Below are 25,353 nucleotides of genomic sequence, written 5' to 3' on the forward strand. Positions count from 1 at the left end.
CTCCTCTAGACGAAGCTGTGGTCTGTGGTAATATGTGAAACCTGAAAGCATGCCAGCTGCCTGTGCCAGCTTTACACTACCCTTAGTTACTGATGTGAATGTCACAGGAGAAATAAAACACATCATGCACTGAGGTCACTGTTAAGGCTTTTACAGATAACTGAGGTTACATCCATCAGGCAGAGACATAAAGATGGAACAAGCCGTACAGCAGTGAAAACTATGAATCAAATTATACATTTTATGGTAGATGATAAGATGTAATGAAGGACTTTGGATCTACAACGTCGAATTTCTTCTTTGTTAATCACAGGATGAGACACAGATACAAAACCCGGAAGTGACCTTTCCTTCAAAATAAAATATTAAAGCAAATAGTGAATCCTTAAAACTGCCGCCTTCATACGGATATAAAAAAAGGTTGCATACTGCTAAATAAGGATATTATCTAAGGAGCATGCATTAAACGAATACATGAAATATACAGGAAAGCAAATGTATAAGTCCTTATGTAGTCTACCCTTATTAGGGAAAAATAGTGGAATCATATTTTACTATTTTTAAAACATCGTTAATTTGGGGGATGCTTTGGTTCTCGATCGCGCTTCCCACGTTAAGGTGATGTAGCGTATTTTGAAAGTCCCCACCGGAAACAGTTCGTACTTCACTATTGCTCCTTTGACGGCAGCTGTGACTCACACTTCGCTCGCGCTGACAGACTCCTTGCGAGCCGAAGCTCTGAGTGACGGCTTCACGCAACACTTCAGCCCGGCGTTTGGTTCTTCGGACTTTCCATTTTAAAAACACTTCAAACCCTCTGAAGTGAGTTAAAAACGTCAGAAATAACCGGAAAAACTGCAGGTGTACTGTGTTGAGTTATGTTTTTCTTCTCTTCTGGTCAACCTAAGTCGGTTTTTGTGTGATTGTCCGAGTTTGAGCGTCCATCTCAGCCTGTCTCTGAGCGGTGTTTTTGTGTGAGTGAAAGTTTTAACTGGAAGATTTGAGCATTAGAAACTCTTGTGGTCCAAAGTAACAGACCAAGAACCAGGACTTCTGACAGGAAAACTATTCAAGGTGAGCCCGCAAATCCTATTTCTATAAAAAGCTACTTAAAACTGTTTCTGATTAGCACTTCCGTTTTTTAAAATTTCCTAAGATAACAAAAAAATATACCATCATATTGTTTATTAAAAAAATATATATGAATGCTGAATTATAACGTGATAACTGAATATAACGCTATGGGTTTTATTTAAAAGTTGATTCAGTTGTTAATTGATTATATGATTATAGATTTGCCTGCACCGTTTGCATACTATGGTTTGTATATAAAATCCTATTTATTCATTATTTTTGGATTTGTTTTTATTTTTATGCATCTGTATTATGTGTGTTTTTGGAGGCTTAGGTCATGAATGCATCCCTCTGATTATACAGTAACAGGGATGTTCCAAGCGCTCTGTAGCCTGTAATTTTCTTCACCCTCAAAAGCCCACCTGTATTAAGAGATGTAACATTTGGTTTATGGTGATGTTAAAAGGCAGACCTTAATAGCAAAGAGAAGCTACTTTATACATCCTCTTTTCTTTTCTCATAGCTGTAGTCTGTGGTTTCCTGACTGTGCTTCAATGCACAATCAAAAGACTTCACTCAGTTAAAAAAAAACATTGTGTGAAAAGGCTAAATGCTGATCTGAGAGGCGCTTAATGTTGCACACAAACGAGGAGGGATTTTTTAAAAGCTTCGACCCTTGAAATGCAAATATGATTGTGTGACTCATTCAGAAACTCATTCATATTTCATAATGAGGAGGAGAAAGCCCCTGAAGGCAAACTGAGCCTCGTGACCTCTACCTATAGGGCCACACTGGGGGTGATTTAAGCTCAATAACATGCAGGCTTTTGTCTGCATGTCTCTCTGTGTGTGTTGTTTTATTGATTTATTCTGAGCCCCAAAGGAAATATCTGCAGCATTCCACCTGCTCCTTCAATTTCCTCACAGAGGACGTCAACATACAGATAAGGGCAGACTTGCACACTGCATCACTGTGGTGCTCTCACAAAGAATGCAAGGTCCTTACACAGAAGTATAGCCCAGGGAAAATTCCTCCTCAGCCACATTACATCTCATCTTCCCATTCAACTTGAAACCTCTGCGAGCAGACAGCTTTGATGTTCATTCCTGCTTTGAGACAGCTTCATCTAGTTTTTATTGTCGTGTGTGTTGCATCTGGTGAGAGGAGAAAAAGTCCAGGTTATATATGAATACTTTCGATAAGATGTCTCACTTTCAGAAGCTTACTCAGACTGTAAACCTGTCTTGTTCACACAAAACAAGTCCGGAGCTGCTGATACTACAGGCTGTAAATCAACACGTCAGACAGCAGCAGTATTATGCCAGTTGTTTCTTGTTTTGTGACTGAAGAAAACAAACTCATCTCTTATCTTGTAGACATATTGGCAGCGGTGCAAAACATTGTGGCACTGAGAAATCTTCCCACGGTAACGCCTTGTGCACAAAGACAAATGAAAAAGTCTTCTTCAAATTCCTCAACATGACTGTGTTGCATTTACTGTAACATCCTTAATCTTGAAGGAAAACTCAGAAGAGCTTCAAAATAGAGCCAGTAAATCAAAATTCAGACCACTTGGCTAAATCTCTCTTGTAATCGTTATGAAGTTTTTGGTCTTTCAACGCTGTTTCTCACCTGTCATTGTGGCTAATTGTTGTGCAGAGAGTGAGAGCTGTTTGTGTGTGCATATGTGTCTGTATGCTTGTATAATCCATTGGTTTAAACAGCCACCAAACCAAACCAGCGATCTTTGACCCTTATTCAAGCTGGCTGTCACTTCAGCTCTAAGGCTCGACAACAAAGAGCCGCTTTTGTTCTTCAGATTACTCTTGCGTGCACATTCTTCGCTCAGTCCCTCCGCTGCTTGTAAAGGAGTGGGAAACATGCAAACAGAATGTGTTGCACCAAATCCAAACCACTAGAGTCAAATAGAGTAAGCTGTTAATGTGAGTGAAAGTTAATGATGTCAGGTTTTGTTGTTAGCCAAACCCTAATGTGTGCAGTGCATGTAAAACCGTATTCCAAGGACATACTGAGACAAGAAAAAGGATTGATTCAAGACTCAAAAAACAGGAAGTGGTGTTTGCAAGGTGCTTTACTGCTCCGAAAACAGGTCCTGTATATTGCAGGTGACGAAAATAAGATCTGGGGTGCAGCTGTATCTTAAAAGTCAGATCAATCATTATCATTGAATTCACACTCAAATGTGAAACAGTCTTTTGTAGTCAAATACTTTGCAGTATTGAACAATGCGCAGGGTCTGAAATTCATCTGTTTTATACCAGTTCCTCACAGCTTCTGTCTTTTTATCTTCCTCTTCTGAAATACTGACTATTCTTAAATCTTTTTTTAAAGATATATTTATCAAAGCAATAATGAAAAAACTGTCTGCGATGGTAGCTTATAACATGAAATACTAACCTACAGCCATTACGTAACGCGATTTCAGCAGGTGGTTGGTTGGTTGTTCACCATATTAGTTTTGCATGTTCGTATGCTAGGTTTCCTAGCATGCTAACACCAGCACCCAACCAATGACTGCATATAAAGATGGACGATGCGTCTCCATCTACTCTCATTGTACAAAATTGATGCCAAAATATCCCTGTGACGGGCGCTGCCATCTTGCAATGGTGACTTCATTTGGAGCCAGAGTGACGCAGTAGAGATCGGCAGGTGGAGCCGCCATAGCCACTTCCGCTAACCAAAACACACACTTAACTTACCGTCAAAAACCAGCAAGGATCCCATACGTCGGCGTATTTAACAGCAGAACAGCTTCTTGTGTTGGTCTGAGGTTAACGTTCACATATATGGAAACTACAATGACTGCAGAGATTGCTTTAGTTACGTCTCCTCTCGCCGTTCCTCCTCCACTCTGCTAATCCGGAACAGATCGACTGCAGGAGGTGTATTTGTCAACAGAGCTGTCAATCATCCTTTTTACAGCTTCAATTAACTAATTAAAAATAAACTTGTCAGAACATTTGGCCATAAATCAGCATGATAAGACCAAATTATACTGAAATAAACCATGTTTGAGAAAAATGTAGTTGACATGTATTTTGATTTTATAGTTTGACTCATGTCCCATCTGTTAACATGGAGGAGGCGGACTTTATGACCTATACTGCAGCCAGTCAGCAGGGGGCAATAGAGAGGGTTAAGCTTCACTTTTAGGGAGCTCTCATGTCGTCCATCTTTTATACAGTCTATGCACCCAATACGTGTGACGAGTAGTTTTCTTAGGCTGGTAAACCAAACCAAACTATTGCAAAGATTAAAATGTCAAAGCAATCCGTCCAATCATAGTTGAGATTTTTAGAAGAATTTAAAATCTTCCTCTCATCTTGGATTTTATAGAAAATGGTTATTAATGTTTGTACAAAGATTTCTGGCAGTAAATCCATTGTTGTTAAGACTTGTCCTTCTGAGCTGAACATTGATGCTGGCGTGGCTGAAGATGAAGATAAAGATGCTAAACCTCTACAGATCTTTTAATTCTCCAGTCTGTCCCTCATTGTTTTGTCTGCCGTTCTGTGCGTGAGGTCACAGCAGACTTGTGAGGATGATTAATATAGGGGAGCTCGGTTGAGTGCGACAGTGTGAGTCAGACCCCTATGAGTTGCAGGGATGGAAAGGCGCAGGAAATTTTACTGGAATACACAAAGCGACAGAGTGTGAGTTCAGGGCCTGACAGAGCCCGCCTTGTTCACACATTCGTGGGCTGCTGAAGGTGACTATATCCTGTCTATCAACCTGCGTGTGTGTAGGAGTGACGAGCGACTTGAGAGTAGAAGTTTCAGGATGACTGTGGGCTCGGTGCTGAAAAATGAGAAATGCAAAGTCTACACTATGAGAGCGGCATCCCAGACTGAGTCTCATACACACACAACTACTTGTGCCTGTCTTTGTCGAGTACCTCGCTCTCTTTCACACACACACACACACACTCACGCACACACATTAAGAGCTGGAAGTGAAAGAAAGGGGAAATTCTTGCGCTGAATTGATGCCTGGGCGCCGTGCTGGGACAATAGAGAGGGTGTGGGGGCAGAGAGAGAGTTAGTTTACATGTCAGGCTATTTCAGCAAGTAAAGAAAGGGAGAATATAAAAGTCTGAGCTTCGAAGAGTAAATATAGTCCTGTTGTCATGTCTAACACAAAGAAAAAATAATTATTTATGGTAAATGTAGGCAGAATGTACACTACCTGTTCCCTGAGCTGAACACTTCATAAAGTGTGACATTACATTTCACACCTGATTATAAACAGGTTTGGTGTTGTAGGCGAGAGACATTTACACCATCTCTAACACATTTGTAGAGTGAGGCTTCACTGTGTGTTGACACTTGTTGCTAGCTGTCTGTGGACAGGATGACACTGGTTGCCTGTCTCCTTCAGTGCAGCTACAAGTCTTCTTTATCTTGATAGCAAGAGAGCACAATGAGCGGGATTTGGCCGAGGCTGACAAGAGTTCCACATTAATGCTGTATGTGACTGAGACGAATGTCTGTACAATCTTAATGTTGAGTCATCTTTTTACCCCAAAACACGACTGTGTACTCTTTAGTTTGGTCTAAATTTAGAATAAAAAAAAAACAAGCTAGTTTAACATAATTCTGACCACTTGGTGAAAACATCCATTATTACGTTTACTTATGGAAGAAAATAAGTCGTAAAAGTTTTGAGGTTGAAAAATTTGCATAACGCCTTTTGTGTGCATGTGAACAAATATTATATGCACGTGTCTGTAAAGCAAAAAAAACCCCAGAAATTCAACTTATTGATGCAAGAATTTAAAAGTTTTGCAGCTGTGTTTTGTGCATTTGTATTTCAAGTTTGTGCTAACATAGTTTCAAAAGTGAGGTTTCACAAAGTGTGAAAGTCTGAGAGGCAGACATTCAAATTTCTTATCTGTGTAGGCGACGCTGAAGACCACAAAACTACGAGCTACATGCACACATTTGGACCCTGTTTTTACGCCTGAGCTGACCAACCAATCAGCACTCAGCACAAGGCATTTGTAATTTCAACATCTGCAAAAAGCTCAATCAATATTTAATCAAATATGTTTTAGTAGTTGTCTCCATTTTACGTTAGCAAAGAGAACAACACTAGCCTAGTTTCCTGACAGAGCAGCAGGGTACGGAGAGGCTCAGATCACTAAAGACTCACATTTCACAGTCTTTATGAGATGACGGGTTAAAGTATCTTTCTTATGCACATGATGACAAACTAAGGACAAGACACGACTAAGCTGCTGATGAAGACCATGAGATCAAGCGGCTGTCAGCTAACCTCAGGTTAAGCGGTGTCAATTTAGTGGTGAAAAAGGAAACATGTTGCAAACACAGGTGTTGTGTAAAAAATGCAGAGGAGCTGATAGACAAAGAAACTAACAGTTTTACGCTAATATGCACTTAATTTATTTCTCATAATAATAACAACTTAACTGCACATCGCATAGTTTTCTCATATCGTGCAGGCCTACTGTGACTGTAGCATTAACCCGCCTTGCCCTCCTCTATTAGGCGGCGTAGGTCATGGTGCAGCCACAGCAAGTTTCTGCATGTCCTGACAGACTAAACCGCCACCACATGTGTACCTTAAACCACTGCAGGGCTGCCTGACTGCATGCTCTTTTGGTACACCAGTGGTGTTTCTTACAGATCTTTCTGGGTGTCTTTTCTATTATAATGTAGTTTTCATACTTAAAATAAGTCCAGTTATAATTTTTCCAAACTGCCTCCTTTAAAGAAACAAAATATAAAATGAGTTGTGTAGTAGCCATGCCTTTGTACCAGGATTAAGAGGCACAGGTTAAATCAGCTGTAGCTCGCTGAACACCCACGCTGCTCTGTACCCGCTCTGCAGGAGGCGTGTAAGGATGAGAGATGAGTTCCTTTTTATAAAACCACATTGAAGTCACACCTTTCCTCAAAACTATTCATGCTGCTCTTGAATTATCAAAAAAAGGAAGTGCCAAAACCACAGAGAAACCGAGTCATGCTGTTTAAAATATAAAGAGGTTGCATTTTCAGAATGGTCTTTGTGCACATAAACTGAAGTGAAAGTCTTTAGACTCAAATCAGACTTGGTGTAGTGGATTATCTCTTTTTGTCAGAGTAAATAACAGGATGTTAGTTAATTCAGGGGCAGCTGTGGCTCAGTGGTTGAGTCGTTCGTCTCTCAATTGGAAGGTTAGGGGTTCGAACCCTTACTGCTACGCATGTCAAAGTGGGCAAGACACTTAACCCCGAACTGCTCCTGGCGGCATAGCCATCTGTGTATGAGCATAGATCTGATTGGAGATTGGCACTTAGTGTCTGAATAAGTGTGTGAATGGGTCAATGTGACGTGTAGTGTAAAAGCAGCTTTGAGTGGTTGCAAAGACTAGAAAAGCGTAAGTACATTCCATTTACCATTTACATGATGTTACTTTGGTTAAGATTTGCCTTTCACAATACTCTGCTATTATGTTATGCTCTGTGCGACAGGATCCATACCTGCACACAGGCTTTAAATTGAAACAGAACATGTTAGGTGTGAAAACCTGTATGTTGTGTACTTTAAAGCACCAGCGAGCTTCTCCTTTCGTGTAGTACAGAGTTTATCATGTAGGGAGAAACAGTATGGTAGTAATCAATAATCAATTTTACATCCACATAATGTAATTTGTTTCTTTTTTATTTTCTTTGCTAGAACTCCACAAAAAGTAGCACTATGATTCTGGATATAACAGAGACTTCACTCTTCTATATCTATAAGGAAAAAACAATCAAGCACCAATTGAAATCTTCAGAAAAGTGAAGTTTGATTCCAGTCTGTGCTAGCCGCTGCACTTTCTGACACAAACGGCTGACATACAGCATAAAACACTTCACGGCATGAAAGGAAACAAGGTCCTCTAGTCGTACCTAGCTTTCCCATTGGTGGATTAATGTTGGGTCTAGAGCTGCTCTATATGATAAGTGTCCTGAGATAACCTTTGTTGTAATTTGGAGCAATATAGATTAAACTGATTGATGCTTGTTTCAAGATCTCCAACTGACTGTGACACTAAGATGAACATACAGAAGTTTATATACATACAGTTGTTGTCTCTCACTTCCTCTTAGTTTCAACCACAATTTTAGTCAGCATTTTTCCAGACCATGTGAAAAATGGCTTATATACAAAGTTTCTATGCCTCTGAATTGACAAAAAAGAAGGAACAATAGACGGGAGGGGGGGGATTAAATGACATTTGGTGTCTTTCAGCCATCAGCAATAGAAGATGTCCTTGTCAATCCACCTAACCCTTATTGATATACTTAAAAGGTTATTTACTGAAGCCTGTTTTAAAAGAAATTGACAAGAATGCTTTTTGAATGCCCTTCTGATTGGTCATCCGCCCCTTTTTTAATATCACTCAGTACACGAGGCAGAGAGCAAATTACATTATTACATTACATAGAGACAGTCAGTTATTATAGAGACAGTCAAATAAGAAGTTCAAAACACAGTAAAAAGATCAAAATACAACGTTTGTACAAGTTCATGCTTTGCACTTGAAGGTCATAGCGAGTCTTTTGCTGTGTAGACAGACAGCTTGTTAGACGATTGCTATTAGCAGAGCTGTTAGCATGCTAATGCCAAAGGTTAGCCGGTAAGAAGCCTCCCCAGAAGATCTACACTTACACTCGTTCTTGATTTAATTTAGTTACTGCAACAGTTCCAGTGAGGAATGCTGTTGACATACTACACTTTGAAATAATATTCAAGCTGCCAAATGCTGAAGTGTCACATAGCACTGTAGTAGCTTTGTAACACCCTCCCTGTTTGTTTGTTTATCAGTGTGTCTCTGTGCGTCGCTGTCTGGCTTAAGTCCTTCTCCAGTATCAGGTGTGTGTGTCAGCGTAGGTGGTTATAAATAGCCTTCTGACCCCCTCAGACTACGCAGCCAGACAGTATTCTCTCTGATTCTCTTTGTCTGTCTTTTTCTTTCTGTGTCTGTCTCTCTTTATTGTCTGTGGCGCAACACAGGCGACAGCTCTGTTTCCCCTCAAAGATCAGCATCTGCATCTTCTTCCCACACATAATGTGCAGTGACTGCACACAGTCAAAGACGTACGTCTCTTCCATTGCTGTCAGGTGGCTTATCATGTGGGTTGATGTTGACAGTCTGTGTGATGAAACTGTCTGGCGTGAGTCGACTTCTTTTAATGAAATTGAACATTTTAGTCTCCTATGTGGTTGATTGACACATGTCTGTCTAACGCTCACATGGTTCACAGCAAGCCTGTGATGCAAAATGCTTTTTCAGGGAACTTTCTTTTACTGTAAATATTGTCATGAAATTGTCACAAGGTTGCTAAAGAGTGAAAGAAAAACTGAAAGGTTTGTGTGTGAATGTGTGCGTGTGTCAGTTAAAGGGGAAGACTGTTTCCACGGATAACAGCACAGAAAGGTCCCTGTGTGTATTTTGAGCCTGCACTCATTTGTATTCATTGATAACAGTGTAGATAACAAAGCAGGAGTCTGGATTAGAATAGTATCATTAAAAAAATGCATTATGTCAAACCTGTGCTAACTCCAGATAAAGAAAAAAATGTTTTATTTCGGATGTGTGTTTTTGCACATAGAAAGAATGTAAAATGCTAAACCACCTCTCAGCAGGTTTCGGTGGTGGGCTGTGTGAAGTTCTGACTGTTTCCCCTGCTGTGCAGACATAAACTATATGTTTGTTCCTCCTTTTTGACTGCATTTCACTTTGTCTTGCAGTTGTTTGCAATGGAGCCTCGACTGCCAGATAATCTGATGGCTGTCTTTATCCTGATCATCTTCGTCTCCACAGGTAAGATAACCTGTGCAATAAACAACCATCTTTATCCCGAGTAGCTTGAGTAGTTTCAGCTTCATATTCATTCTCATAACAGCATTACTACACTCACTACACTGCTGTTTTATGTTGTCTGTGCAGGGATACTTAAAAAGAAATGTAATATCTCTATATGATGGATATTTCAAACGCACACCATGCATTTCCTGTGCGAGGAGATGATCTGATGCTTTAGCTGCGTGCTTTGTGAAGAAAAGACAGTGACTTTACACAGCTTTGACTTCTCTGTAGGTTCGTAAATAATAATCTAATCGATCTAGTGTGTTACGTTTAATATTAGCAGTGTAGTATTGTGTCAATTAGAAACCTGAAATTCCACTCTCCATTAGGGCTGAACGATTTGGAAAAAATATCTAATTGCTGTTGTTTTCACTTATATTTGCGATTTCGATATGATTTGTGATATTAAAGGGAATGATCATTTTTATTGCATTTTTATTGAAAAACATATGCTTATGGTGTGTTTTCTGTGTGGATCTGTACCGAACAAAGATATCTGATACTTACGTCTGTGTATGAAGTGTAGGATGTAGAACATCTCTGCAGCACAATATTTAAAATGGTATTTTGACACAAATTTCACCTTTAATAAATATTGCGCCTCCTGATTTAAAAATTGCAGCAGGCCGTATTGCGATTTTGATTACATTTCCATTAATTGCCCTACTCTCCTTCTAAGTAGTTTCACTTGGAACCAAACACCCTGAGGGTCAGTATCTCTTAACAGTGATGGATATGTGAGCTGCAGGGAGGGTCGTTGATTTTGAGTTTTGAAATGAAACGCTTTAAAGTGGTAATCTCGAAGATCTCAGTTTCGTTCTCTTTGGCAGCACCTGTGGTGATAAACGGTATCTGTGGGAGAACACTTTCCAGATATCCAGACAGTGTTGCATGTGTGACGTCCACGGTTGGCTCCGGCTATAACTCTTGATTTTCCTGGCTGACGGTCACTTTCCTTTTTAGACTGTTTTCCTTCATCTGAGCGTTGATTTTGTTTTTTTTCTTTGGATTTCACTTATTTTTGAAGTTGTATCTGTAGCCATCGATCTTTTCTTTGTTTGTTCAGCCATAGCAGATTACTGTTTACTCCCAACACTTGCAGAGGCCGGAAAAGCAGACGCTTAGCTCCGCCTACCCTCTCTGGCAGACCAACCACTGCTGGCTGACGGAAAACGTGTCACTAACTGGGCGCCGCTCATTATTTTTTCCCGCGAAAGTCGCAAAAGTCACACCAGACACCCAGTCTGTAATACTGCAAATGTAAAGGCTTTCATCAGTGGGCCATAGGCTCAGTCACCATTCAGTGATCATTTCTGTGATCATAAATCTATGCAAACCCATCACAAAGACGAGTTCAACATTTCAGTTACAAGTCCAATTTGCATTAGTAATTTAAACATGTGCACATGTGTAAGTTGTGTGTCACAGACAGGCCTCTGTTCTGGTGCAGCGACCAGGGGCTGCATGACAAGGATCGCAATTGTGAAGTGGTCTATTAAAGCGCACATTCATTCATGTTTTACTCCTTTGTTCATTGTACAGTTTTTTTTTTTACTGGCTAACGTGGTCACACAGACAGAACTATGAGTACATCAAAGTTGTCCGTTATAGTTTCTACTGCGATGTAATTTCCATGAAAGATTCAAGGTTAATTATAACTGCACTGTCTGCTGATAGCTCCCACAGGATTGCCTGTTCATGTCGATCCTCTACTTTCAAAGCCACACCAGATTTTATTTAAGACATATATATACTGTGCTCTGATATACATGGGATACGTTGTGACCACTTGATCTTTAACGTGCAGAAACATCAATACAGATAGCAACACAACGTTTTAACAAGATTCCCACACTGACTCTGATTGCCCATGGTTGCTACAGCCTCTAACACTCCCTAGTTATAGTGTGATAATGCAATTTTCACACTCAGAGTGGGCTACACGTTGTTATAATTTGTATCACACCTGATTATTTATTGGGATAGAGATCACTTTGTGGGAACATTGATTTTCATTCAGTCTTATGATGACAATCTGCGCTCAGGTGTCCACAAATGTAGTTATTTCTACACCTCACTGTTGATATCGTTTGTGTGTGTTTTATTTTAAGATTAAAACCATCTTTTTCTCACATTGTCATGCAGACCTTTTTCAGTGGCTTCAACAGGCAAATAACTTTTTCAGAACAGGATGAAATAACTTCTGTGACGAACATTTTTAGCAGTGTGAGCACATTTGTGTGTCAGTCTGCTGTGTGTGCTGAATCCCATTCATAACTGACTAACTCATAACATTTGTTACATATTTAAAGACATCAAACAATATTTTGTGCCTTCTTTTGTCTCCTTCAGGTTCTGTTGTAAATTACGAGGACCTGCACTTTTGTGGCACCTGGCGCCATGGCAACGGCCCGCTGAACCTGAACATCACCCTGTCCCCAGGCTGTGACAGGATCTTAATCTCAGCCAACAGCAGCTCTCTGTCTATCGATGGGCAGATCACCGCTCTGTGCAGCCAGTCCAAAGTAATCCCCCTAAACCACTCTGGACTTGGATCAGAGCCGGAGAGTAACTTCTGTCTGTACTGGGAGCCACTGCTGGACCGGCTGAAGCTGCAGGTAAATCAAGAGGAGGAGGAAGGGGAGCTGGTAAAGCTCAGTTGGTAGAGCGGGCGCCCAGTTACTAGAGGCTACAGTCCTAGACCATAGACTGTATAAAAAGATGGACGACATGACAGCTCCCTAAAAGTGAAGCCAAAACATTTCAGGCCCCTGCTGACTGGCTGCAGTATAGCTCATAAAGCCCGCCTCCTCCATGTTAACAGATGGGACATGGATCAAACTATAAAATCAAAATACATGCCCGATACATTTTTCTCAAACATGGTTTCTGTCATTATAGTTAGTTATTATCATGCTGATTTATGTCCAAGTGTTCATTTTTCTGACAAGTTTATTTTTAATTAGTTATTTGATGCTGTCAAAATGATGATTGACAGCTCTGTTGACAAATTAGGCTCCTGCAGCCGATCAGTTCCGGGTGAGCAGAGCGGAGGACGATCCGCGAGTAGAAACGTAACTAAAACAATCACTACAGTCATTGAAGTTTCCATATCTGTGAACGTTAACCTCAAACCAACACTGAGAAGCTGTTCTGCTGTTAAACACGCCGGTGTGCGGGATCCTTGCTGTTTTTTCGGTAAGTTAAGTGTGTGTTTGGGTTAGTGGAAGTGGCTACCGCCGCTTCACTCGCCGATCTCTATTGCGCAGACTCTGGCTCCGTATACTGAGCCATTGCAGGATGGCAGCGCCTATCGCAGGGGCTATTTTGGCATCAATTACGTACAATGGGAGCAGATGGAGACGCGTTGTCCATCTATATATACAGTCATTGTCCTAGACGCACTGATCGCAAAAATAATCTTAAAAAAAAAAAGAAAAAAAGGAAAAGGAAGATGGAAAGATGAAGATTGTTGAGGAGTATTTTTCCCTGCATGGGTCTGCAACTCACACATCATTTTACCCAGAATCAGGCTCCTTAAGACTAAAGTATTGAAGACAGGAAAACTTTTCTTTTGAAAGCTGGCTCAGGGTGAGAAGATGATGACTCCTCTGTCTCAACATTAAGAAGCTTGAAAACAAAACTAACACCCTATTTCTGCAGTATCAGACCTAAACGTGAAATAGGTATGTGTTATACTAAAAATGCACATCCTAGAAATGTGTAAGACTGATAATACCACCACATGAGCAAAACTTGTGTGTAATGTGTACTGTGTGTGCAGCTCTCCGTCTATGCTGCATTTATTGTGAAAAGAACCAAACAAAGATTGTTCTTCTTGTCGTTCAGTTCAGGGGGAAGGACCTCACACTGTGTCCGGCTGCCAAACAGCACATCTCCTGCTGCGCCGACCTGTCTAACGGCCGCAGAGGTCTTAATGCACAGTACGGCATCATCAACGGAACAGTCAGGACTGATGTCATCAGCAACAATATACATTCAGATTACATTTTTAATGGGACGCACATCGCCTGCAGTAAGAGACAATGGATGTTAAATACAGTACATCTGTTAACTGAATATTTTAAGCAACATGAAAGTTGAACTAAAGATTTTCTGTAATTTTCCTCTAAGTTTGTTAAAATGTGTAAATAGATAACCTTTAAAATAAAAAGTCTAAATATTGTTCTCTTTTTTCACAGAAACATTAAATGATGAGATAGGTGAGATAGGCTCCAGCCCCTCCACGACCCTCAACAGCATAAGCAGTATAGATAATGGAGGGATGGATGGATTAAATGATGAAGAGCACCAGGGATCCACCCCAGCCTTCGTGTAATTTCCTTCCCTTTTCTCACGTGCACATTTGCTGTAGAAGCGGGATAACAGGGTGTTTTTTTGCTGCCGTCTTGATTGCTAACCCCACTGTTGTGAAGTTTTCTTTAATCAACTTTGACGACAAACAGGAAGCTAAACTTAACACTATGTTAGGGTGGGGGTTACAAAAACAACCTTGCTTGTCATGAAAGCCCGTCTGAAACCACAGTTTCTCACTTGATGTGGTGTGTGTGTTTGTGTGTGTGTGTGTGTGTGAGCAGGACTGAGGACACAGCGATGGGGAGCAGCGTTGAGGTGGAGATGAAAAAGGATTTCAAAGGGTTCAACCATACATGGCCTGTAAGACAAACACAGAAACAAAAATGCACAAAAAAAAGAGTGTGTGTGGGAGGGCGAGGTTATGCTAATTTCAATCTTCATGTTTACTCTGTGATACCTGTGGAGTAGCTAAGCATAATTTACAGTTCAAAAAATAATTTACCCTCTTTAAAAGCTGTCTTTAATCAAAAATCAATACTTACTAAAAGATCTGTAAGAAAATAATTTCACAAGGATCATTTAGCGGCTTATCTTTTAAACGTATCACAAGATGCTCAAATTTGCATTTTTCTCTGAGCACATTTAGGATTTTCCATCAGCCGAAGGTTTAAAAGATGAGGTTCAGAGTTCACCTTTGACTTTTGAAATTGCTGCGAAGCATACAGTCTCACTATAAGGTCCTTTTAGTATCTCTTCTGGTCTTTTCAATTATCATATCAACATTTGAACTGATGTTTTATAATGTTGAACCTCAGAATCGAAACTAAATCGTCTCGTGCCATGTTTTAACCTACGCTGCAGTCTGTACAGGCCACCTCAGCGAGACTGTGACCACACTGGTTCCGTCTTTGCTTTTTAGCTTCATCTTCAAAAATGAGGCACATTTCCTCTTAGACACAAACAAAAACATCCATTATTTGTGCTGTTTTGCAAGTTTTTGCTGGAATCACCGACTAAAAGTGAAGCTTTCACTTGAAATATAGCAGTTTATTAGTAGAAACTCGTTGGCAATCATTCATTACACTGATTATTTCTTGATAAATAACTTAACTTAACAATAACAAATAAAAGGTGAAATTAGTTAACATTTCTTCCTTATTTACATGCAAAGTAATCAAATGATTTAGAAATTAACTTCCTTACATAATCATTTATACACTCAAACTGGTGGACAGATGACATAGCAAAGAACAACACTGACTTGTCTTTTCTCTTGTTGATTTGTTTGCTTCTATAAAGGGACAAAGCATGTCAATGGACATCAGTGCAAAAATACACAATGTAAACATGCAAGAATAGGCAAGTTTATTTATAGAGCACCATTCATACATACAAAATAATTCAAAGTGCTTTACACAGGTAAAAACAGAGCATAAAGAACATTAAGAGAAATGTGACACAAAGCAAAAAATAGAAACAAATAACAAAATAAATTAAGATATAAGTTCAGGTCCAGTCAGAACACTACTACAGTACATGCTGACTTCCCTAAGGACACTTTCAAACACGTAAAGTATTAGAAACGCCTTTTTAAGTTTACACTAGTCAGTTGAACTTATTAGTCGTGTTCCCAAGAGCTCTTTTTATCTGCAGGTTTCAAACCCTGAACAGGTGTTCCCAGAACTACCTTTTCTCCTGTAAGGGTTTCCAAACCTTTGGAGTTGTAACAATCACACAGTTTTTAAAAGCAAAAATAGTTTGTTGTTTATTTAACCTTAAATTTTGGTTTTAAATTTAAATCTACCTTTTTCTTTCCAAATCGCTGAATGCAAACAACTCTTTTCCTTCAGCCTAAGTCTTGTAAGTCCGTTATAATTTTTCCATAGTGTTTTGAATCCCAGACCCTGGAGTCCCAGAATCTTACTGTTACAATATTCAACCTTCCCCTGTTTTAAAATTGTATAGAAGTAATTAAATATTGGTTAAACTAAAATAATTAAGTAATACATTAGAATATAAGATCAATTAAAGTCAATACATATCAAATTAAAATAATTAAGTAAAATTAGATAAGAAGTTATACAGCAGTAAATAAAAGTGTTTTAAGACCTATTTTAAAAGAGCTGATTGAGAAAGCCTCAGGTACTCTAAGAATACTAATTTATCATTTATATCTGTACTTCCTTCGCAGGTTACAATAGCAGAAACTTTAGACCGTGACAATATACAGATACATAACAAAACACATCAAGAAATTAACATTGAACGTGTAACTTCAGTGTAATGCAGCTCAACTGAGGAGGCTGCTTCCCTCCTCCCTCCTCTGTGTGTCCATTTTTAATCCGGACCTTACTTAACAGCAGGTTTTTAACCCCGTAAATGAGTACTGTGTTAACATTTTCATTAAGTCAAAGGTGGTGGTGACTAAGCTGAGAAAATAGGTGAGAGGCTAACCACATGAAAGTGAATGATGGCAGCCTTTTACAGACAAGTAGAGGACGCACTTAGAAAGCTGATAGTTTCCCTACAAACTATCTTAAAATAGGCCCACTTGTGTAAGTGCCCCTCAATCCACATGCAGATCTACTAATTACACTGTGTACAGCAGGAGGATGCGATGCCTCTGCATGCTCACTAGCAGAGCAGTCATGTGGTGCAAATCGTGCCATGGATTTTACTGAAAATTTTGAATAAATATACATCCCACATTACTGTACATTAGTAGAGTAATTGATGATCTGATTATCTTGGTTTAGGGCTAGTTTTTTTCTAACTGTACAATGTCTTTACCTTTTTTCTCTGTATATAAATTCTGTCTCCCAGGATACTTCAGGTGTTTCTGCAAAGTCCCGGATCACTGTAATGATACCCCCAGCTCTAAAAGATGCAGCAAAATCTACCAGCAAAGTAGTTTGCACTTTTATTAAAAACAAGACCATGTTCCAGGTAAGGCTCTGTTAACCTCGTACCATCATAAATGCAGTATTTCTCCCTAAACACAGGAACACTTTTCAGTGCATGAATTTGTAGGCTGTATTACTAGAGGGGATGGGTAAAGATGTGTATGTATGTATGTCTCTGTGTGTGTTTTAGGAGGGTCCAGTGGAGATCACGATTTTGAATGTGGTAGAAATCACTGTGGGGAACGACATCATCAAAGACCTTTGTAAACCAATCACGATTGACTTCCATCATGACATCATAACTGTAAGTTGTTGTGTTATTCGTGCACTTTTGTCTGCATCAGTGTGATCAATGTCCACTTTGTTTAAATGTCTAAATATTTACTTTGTAACTACATAATAAAATCAATGTCAGGAAGGAAGAAAGGAGAAGTAATCGATGCCACACAGGGTCTGATATTTTTCCTCTTCTGTGAGTGTGGCACAGCGCTGAAAATCTTTATTGATTACTCAATTCTGTGTCTGCCACTTATTGGAAATGTAGAAAGAATTAGACGTGTAACTCCTGAGTCAGTGGTACCTGAGAGTAAAAAAATATGCAATATATTACTGGACCTCAAAGGGGTCATATCTTCTGAATGGATATTCTCATATTTTCATGGGTTTCACAGTGAAAAGTGAAACCTGCATTATTCCGCGTTTTTCCAGAATGACATTTTTAAAAAGGTCGACTCTGAAATGGGCCGTTCAGAACAGCTGCAGGTTTCTACGTAGAAGCTTGCTTTTGCTAAAATTGACCAATCGTCATTGACCGTCATTCACCTCAGGCTGCCTTCTTGCACTAGCTTGTAGTGACGTCGTTGTCAAGATTTCAGCTTACCATTCCGATATCTCCTGGTGATTCTGGCTCGTACATATAAGGCCGAATAACCGATTCTAGAGCAGCCATGTTTTCTACAACTTTAGAGCGACAGTGCAGTGCGGCTACGCAATCTCTCCAAATACTGTCAGCCAGTCGTGGCTAAGGTCTAAACTTTGAATGTTAAACGGCTTGTTCGTTTCAGGAGGAAGGAGAGGCTCCGAAAAATAACTAAGTTAAAATATGTACACAATTCTCAAAATGAAACAAACTTTGTGATTCAAAAACACGCTGAAAATTGATTGCAGGGCTAAAATATGTCCCCTTTAATGAATCTCTGACTTCTTGATATGAGAATGGCTTTATTAAAATATTATAAATTGATTTGAGTAAAGATTATCCGTCATGTAGGCTAGAGCCCTGACGTTTTTACCACAGCCAACATTTACCCTGCATTTGGCAGGTGCTGATTTAATATCCTAATTCTACGTATTTATTATTATTATTGTTTGGGAAAATATGTGTTGTTCCACATCTAGCTCACTGTTTAATGGTGGCCACAGAAATGTATCGCTTTTCTGAACAGTGCAGTTTGATACTTTTCCTGACATGTTGCAGAGCCCAGAGCTTTTCTCTTAAACAAAGACACAAAGGGAATAAATGTTCTGTTGTTACTGAAATGTATGCACTGAACATTTCAAATGTGGGTTTGCTGCGGATGCTGAGTTAAAAACAGCTCTGTTACACCTCCATGACATCTGTCAAGTTGTTTAACTCGTCAATACAGAGAACACAGAAACCACTGAAACTTTTCTACTCTGAAATGCAGCCCACTGTTAAGTGTCATGTAATGAATGCAGCTTCTTACAGCGGCAGCTCTTTCAATCACAACTGACTCAAATGATGCAGCAGTCACTTAAAAGAACCTAAAACTTTGTTCATGTTAAGAAATGTGCAACACTTGAATAGAAAATGGTTTCAGCTGTCGCCTTTCTCTTCTGTTTGTTTCAGAAAAGACATTCAAGGAAATGTGTTTCATGGGACACCTTGAAAGGTTGGAACAAAGCTCATAAACAATATTGTTTTAACATATCTCTGAAATTCCACAGATTCTGATTAATGTATGAATGTTGAATGTATGAATCTGGATTTTCTTTTCTGTGCAGATCCAGGGAAGGTCAACTGGGTGGTGGACGGATGTGAGACTCGACAGTATGGAGAAAATCACACCGAGTGCCGCTGTAACCATCTGACTTACTTCACTGTTCTAGTGGTGAGACATGCAGCACGTACACTGCAGTTGTTTTAAACAAGAAACAATCATTAGAAAGTTATGGAATCATGGAGCTGCTTTGAAGTCTGACATTTCATTGCATCACAGCAGCTCCATTTGCAACATAACAATTAAAGACAAAATACAAAGATACAAACATTTAACAACATTTCAAACACTAAACACAGCTTTATAGGTCCTTCAGCTTAATTTGATCTGGGATTAAGCTCCATATTCATTTTCAGGATTGACTGGTGAACAAAAGAGTGCACCAGTCTGACCTTATTAAAACGTAGAACTCTGTGTCTCATGTTTGATGGTAATAGTTTATATCCACTGTTAGACCACTGTTAGACCAGGCTCTTATGTTGGGGTCTGAAACAATGTTGTTAGCCATCCTTAACATGTTTTGTTTCGTATGATGTTTATGCTCTGATTAACATTAGGGACCTGCACGTAAGGCAAGAAGAGGCATTTCAAACACAGAAGTAATTGAAATTTCTTTACACAGAGGAATAAAATAATTGTAATTACACTTAAAACAATAGGTGTAAATGCCAGAAGTATATCAATTCAGAAAGAATAAAATAAAATCTAAAAATAAGATAAAATTATATTTAAAAAAACAGTAATAGTGCCGTAATAAAATATGCAAACAGACATTTCCTACAGAAACATACATTGAAAACCTCTTTGTGTGTGTCCTTGACAGCAACTGGAGCCTCGCCCAGTGCGCCACCTCCTGGCTCTGACCACTATTACATATTTGGGCTGTGCTGTGTCTGTGATCAGCTGCATCGCTCTCATCATTTATCTCTGCAGGAGGAGGTAACTATTCTGTCTGAAGGCTTTTGTAGTTTTAAGGAAAAAAAACAATCACATTTAAGAATTAAATAACGTTCTTATGTTGACTCCCCTCTCCCTCCAGCAGGCACTGTAAGGAGCAGTCCATACACATCCACCTGGGCTTAGCTGTCTCTCTCGCCCTCCTCAACCTGCTGTTCTTCTTCACTGGGGTCCTGGCCAACGTGGGAGGGGAGAGTGTGTGTACCTTGGCGGGGGCAGCCCTCCACTACACCTTGCTCAGCTCCTTCAGCTGGATGTCAATACAAGTTTTCCACACCTTCTGGTTGGTCTACATGGTTTTCAGCCCCCTCCCAAAGCCCTATGTATGGAACCTGGTTGGCTTCGGTGAGTCTGTGAAGTAACGTTTCCAGATAAACTTACTCTATGCTACATTTGGGCAAAGATGACATTAACATTATTCTACTTTTCCAGCTCTTCCTGCTCTTCCGGTTGTCATCCTGGCTGCAGTGGGTGACATTTATGGGTTTAGAGAGGTGGCGCAAGTCGAGGACGAATCAGATCCCTATAAGATGTAAGCCAGATTACTTGTACAAAGATATTTGCAGTAGAGAAACATTTGCAGTGGTGTCTGGTCAATGTACATGTAAAAGCAAGCACAGTTAGTCTCAAACTGTTTTTCCCACGTGTTTTTGGATTATGTGCTTTTCTCTCACTGAGTGTACTCTGTTTCCAGGTGCTGGATGAAAGGTACCCACAAGGCCTTGCTCGCCCACTACTTCACCAACATGACGATCCTGGCCATCCTGGTTATGTCGGGCATTGTGATGCTCTTCCTGGTCTACAGAAAGATCCGCGCCCGGGATGAATGGAGGCAGAACCGTGTGGCTTTCCTCAGCATCTGGGGCCTCAGCTGCCTCTTTGGGATAACGTGGGGTCTGACCTTCCTGGACTTTGGGCCTCTCTCTGACTTTGTTCTTTTCTTCTCCTGCATCTTGAACTCTTTTCAAGGTCAGTGCTTGTGGGATAAAGTGCTAGTTAAAAACATTTCAGCCAGTCCAGATTGCACATTAGTTTGTATTTTTTTGTTGCAACTATTGAAATATACCAGGACAAGCTACATTCACAGAAGGTTACTTATGCTATATATAGTACGTCTTTGCACAGGGCTATTTTTATTGTTGCTTCAGAGATTGTGACTGTGTATTTGGAGCCTGTGGTCCATTGTATCAGTGTGGGAATGAGCCAAATGGCCATGGTTAATCAAGGCCTTCTGTTACTGGAGACTTTCAGAAACAAAGCTGTTTCCTCTCACATGCAGCATGCAGCAACTTGTTTTTGATCCAGGTCCAAAAACTGAAGTTATTAACCCTATTTTTGCTGCACACTGGTAGTTCAGTAGAATTGTTTTCTACAAATGTGACTGTTAAGGCCTACACCCGCAGTTTGCATGTTCACAGTTTTCCCATTAGAACTTGAATAAGGTAGATGTTGTATTATGTAAGTTTATGCACAAAAATATTTGACTTAATATTTTTAAAAAATGAGAAAAGTACACTTCATTCACTTCCTGATAGTATGATCGATACCACTCTTATGTCTGCTAAATGTAGAGCAAGGAGCCGACCAGCTAAGCTCAGCTACACTTGAGGTTTATGTGCCGGATGATTTCTTGGCTGGGCTGTGTCTTTATCTAACCTATAAAAAAGAAGAAGATATAATCCACATCTAGAGATGCAGATGGAGTAATATTGATCTTCTCATCAAGAAGACACTGTGTAAGCGTGTTCCTAAAGTCTTCACAGATAAATTCATTAGAAAGTCTTGTCCTTGTTTGTTGCAGTAAAACTAAATAAACACATCTCTAACTGTAAAACAGTGGATAATCTGTAACTGAATATGAAGCAAAGCAAGAGTAGAAGAATGTCTAATTACATGTGCAAGTAAGTGGTTTACAGATAGCACTGTAGAGTATACAGGTGATCAGAAACATAAGCCCCTTTCACACATGCGCTGCACTCCTGAACATTTCCTGACATCATACCTGCCAGCCTCCTAGTCATGTCATCCATCATGAGCTGTACGTTTTACAAAGTCGGCCAAAAACCACAACTTGCGTTTCGTATTTTTTCACCTGCGAGTTGTTTTCACAGCAGCAGGTGAGCCGCGCGTAAAGGAGACTCGTTAAAGATGTTGCATGTTTTAAAACACAACAAGAAGGTCAGTGTTTAACAGAAAACGGATGTAATAGCGGACGTCTGTGTGTGTGCGTGTGTGTTTGTTTTTCTGATGAGCATGTGGGAGATGCTGCTCCAGCTTTGGGAGAGACAGGGCGCGCAGGGCGAGTGTCCAGTAAGTTAATGAATCGTGGATGACTCCTCATCCGACAGGGAAAAATCTCCCGCTTTGAGGGACGTGTGAAAGGGGCTATACATACTTATATGAGGTCTTCTAAATTTCGTTCTCTGAAACAACTAAAATTGCATTAAGAAAGACCTACCTTTAACCTACGTCCTCCATGGGTCTCTCCCTTCCTCTTAACGCTGCAGTGATCCAGATAAAGTTATATGAAGAAAACAAATGACTGACTTCTGGTTCTGTTTTCCCTCCAGGCTTCCTCCTGATGCTGCGCTTCTACATGCTGGACTGGATGCGGAAACAGGCTGGAGGCTCAGGCTTAGGAAGCACCAGCAGTGGATCCACTCGACATCACATGCTTCAGACCCAGGAGAAGAGCTAGAAGAAAAACTGTAAACAACTGACACTGTAAAATCACTGTTTCTCAAGCTGAAATTCTGGCCTCAGGTGTGGTGACCTCTGAGAAACCTCACCACTGAAGAGCGATAATCAAAGTGACTCCAGCAATTGGCAAGTGAGTAGCCCATAAACCCTTCACCTCTCAGTCATACGGTATTATGTAATGTAAACGTCACACACCAGCTGGGTCGAAAACTAACCTTAAATCAGTTACCTCTTGGTGTTCGGACCCACTAGTTCAATTTTACTGTCAAGGTAATGAAATTCTTATGGGTACAAATGTGTACAGTAGTTAACTTGTGGGGTAACAAGATATTAAACAAAACATTTAGCAAAAAATATTATTTCGCTTAAAGTCAAGTAAAATGTAAATAAATGTCTGTTAAGTCTCTATCTATCGCTGAATGAGGTAACACAATGGTGATTGAGCCTATGGCCCACTGATGAAAGCCTTTGCATTTGCAGTATTACAGACTGGCTGTCTGGTGCGACTTTCGCAGAAAAAATAACGAGCGGCGCCCAGTTAGTGACGCGTTTTCCATCACCCAGCAGTGGTTGGTCTGCCAGAGAGGGTAGGCGGAGCTAAGCGGCTGCTTTTCCAGTCTCTGCAAGTGTTGCTATGGCTGAACAAACAAAGAAAAGATCGATGACTACAGATACGACTTCAAAAATAAGTGAAAATCCAAAGAAAAAGAAACAAATTTGACGCTCAGATGAAGGCAAACAGTCTAAAAAGGAAAGCGACTGTCAGTGAGGAAAATCAAGAGTTGCAACCGTTACAAAGGGAGCCAACCTTAGATGTCTGGTTGTCTGGGATGTATGCGTCTGCAATTGCCTTTTATCACCATAAGGTGCCGCCAAATAATAAAGTGAGAACTTTGAGATTATATCTTTAAATAAGAGCTTCAGAGCGCTTGGAGATTAAACAAATATAATCAATATGTTGCTTTTAACAGCCCCTTTCAGTCTGCTCTTCTCTGGGACAGTGAAGAAAAAATGACACGCTCACTCAGGAACTTATAATACTGGCCTGGAGCCTATATTTGTACAACAACTAGACTGGGTCTAGTTAAAGAAGGGAAAGAATTTATTTTAGTTTTTAAAGTGTGAACGGGGTGTAAAGTTACGCTTTATTACCAGAGAGGGAAAGAAAGAGAAATTAAACAATTGCAGGTTAATGTGCTGTTTTATTACTGTCTTTAAAGAAAAGTATATATTGTTATTGAAACCTTGAACCTCCTTGAATCCTTAGATAAGCTTTTTATTTTCCATTTTGTAATGTGCAAGCATTTGTTCTGTAGCTAATTGTCATGTTCAGTAGCACTTTAGATTTATAAATGTACTTATAGAACCTCAGCAAGTTGTCTTTTGTTTTGTTATAATGTGCATAAAGAAGAGATTTCATGTACAGGGGTTTGCATTGTAAAATGATCGCTGAATGTTTTATAATAGATGATGCAAAGTTGTTTGACAAAGAAATCTAATGATAAGGTCTTCATCTTCAAAATGGACCAAATGCATTTGAATGGTGTAAATTTAAACTGCTGTACATTTCAGTGACTTAATGTGGTCCAATTTAAAGCTCTGATTCTATAATCAGTTTGGTAAATTCAGTTAGTATGACATTACTTTCATCTCCAGCAGAACCCACAACTGAGTGTTTGGATACTGTGATATTTGCACTTTCTTATTTTTTTCGAAAAAGACATTTAATGTTGTTTAAATTGCTGTGTTTATATTTGAGTTTTATGTATGTAAATATAGAATTAATAAAAAGTCTTTTGTTTAAAAAGAGCTCAGAGCTGTGTGTTTGTGTCTGAGTGAGCACCAGTGCAAAGTAAGCACAACTGAAGCATGCTGTTTTCCTGCTCAGTTGTCCCTCCTTCTTATCTTCGCCCCTGTGTTTCCTCCCGGGAGATTTGACAGTTGTTGTTCTCTTCACACACATGCGTATTTGCAACTGCAGTTACAGTGTCTCTGCTACTATGTGTGCATACAGCATTTATTTTCACAAGTCAATGATACTCAGGGAAGCTGTCCTGTCCTGACCGTGACCAGAAAAGCTCAACTGCACTTTTACTATCTTTGAAAACTTCTATCTACACTGCAAGCCGATACAAACAGGCCTGGTCAAAGTGTGATAAAGATGGCCTCAGACCAGAGCAAGAGGTGTACTGTTACACAAAAGGGGGATCTCAGTCTCCTACACCATTTTACCTAAAAAGTAATTCTGCTTGTATTGTTTTGTTGCAAACATGTCTCCTGACCTTGGATCCAGGTGCTGTGCTTTACATCGAGGAAAATAAGGGGAAAGAAAAGTCTTAATTCTGTCACCCTAAAAATGTAATTCCCTTGCCAATTTTAGTGTGTGTGTGCATCCCTGACACGTCACTGACATGGTAATGGCACATACTGTTCAGTGGGGCTCATCCCCTCTGCCCCATGCTCCTAGCAGGACTGCTCTAATTACATGCCTATTCTTCA

At 39.8% G+C, this 25,353-nt stretch overlaps 1 protein-coding gene across 2 annotated transcripts; it reads left to right on the forward strand.

The window, feature by feature from the left end:
- Nucleotides 1-722: 722 nt before the first annotated feature.
- On the forward strand, nt 723-24,623 carry adgrg1 (adhesion G protein-coupled receptor G1). Of its 2 annotated transcripts, none has more exons than XM_069664337.1 (15): nt 723-1,074; nt 9,839-9,911; nt 12,309-12,574; nt 13,806-13,992; nt 14,159-14,291; nt 14,555-14,633; nt 17,097-17,219; nt 17,367-17,480; nt 19,047-19,089; nt 19,202-19,308; nt 20,021-20,136; nt 20,237-20,499; nt 20,587-20,686; nt 20,849-21,123; nt 22,725-24,623. In XM_069664337.1, exons 2-15 carry the CDS (start codon nt 9,848-9,850, stop codon nt 22,850-22,852), a joined length of 1,998 nt encoding a protein of 665 aa, XP_069520438.1. In that variant the 5' UTR covers nt 723-1,074; nt 9,839-9,847; the 3' UTR covers nt 22,853-24,623. The 2 variants fall into 2 exon arrangements, with proteins under 2 accessions (XP_069520438.1, XP_069520447.1); XM_069664346.1 differs by lacking the exon at nt 723-1,074 and adding an exon at nt 7,396-7,478.
- The last annotated feature ends 730 nt before the right edge of the window (nt 24,624-25,353 follow it).

This window comes from Semicossyphus pulcher, unplaced genomic scaffold (assembly GCF_022749685.1).
Source record: "Semicossyphus pulcher isolate SPU_LCO1_2020_fin unplaced genomic scaffold, fSemPul1.0.p SCAF_1, whole genome shotgun sequence".
NCBI lineage: Eukaryota > Metazoa > Chordata > Actinopteri > Labriformes > Labridae > Semicossyphus > Semicossyphus pulcher.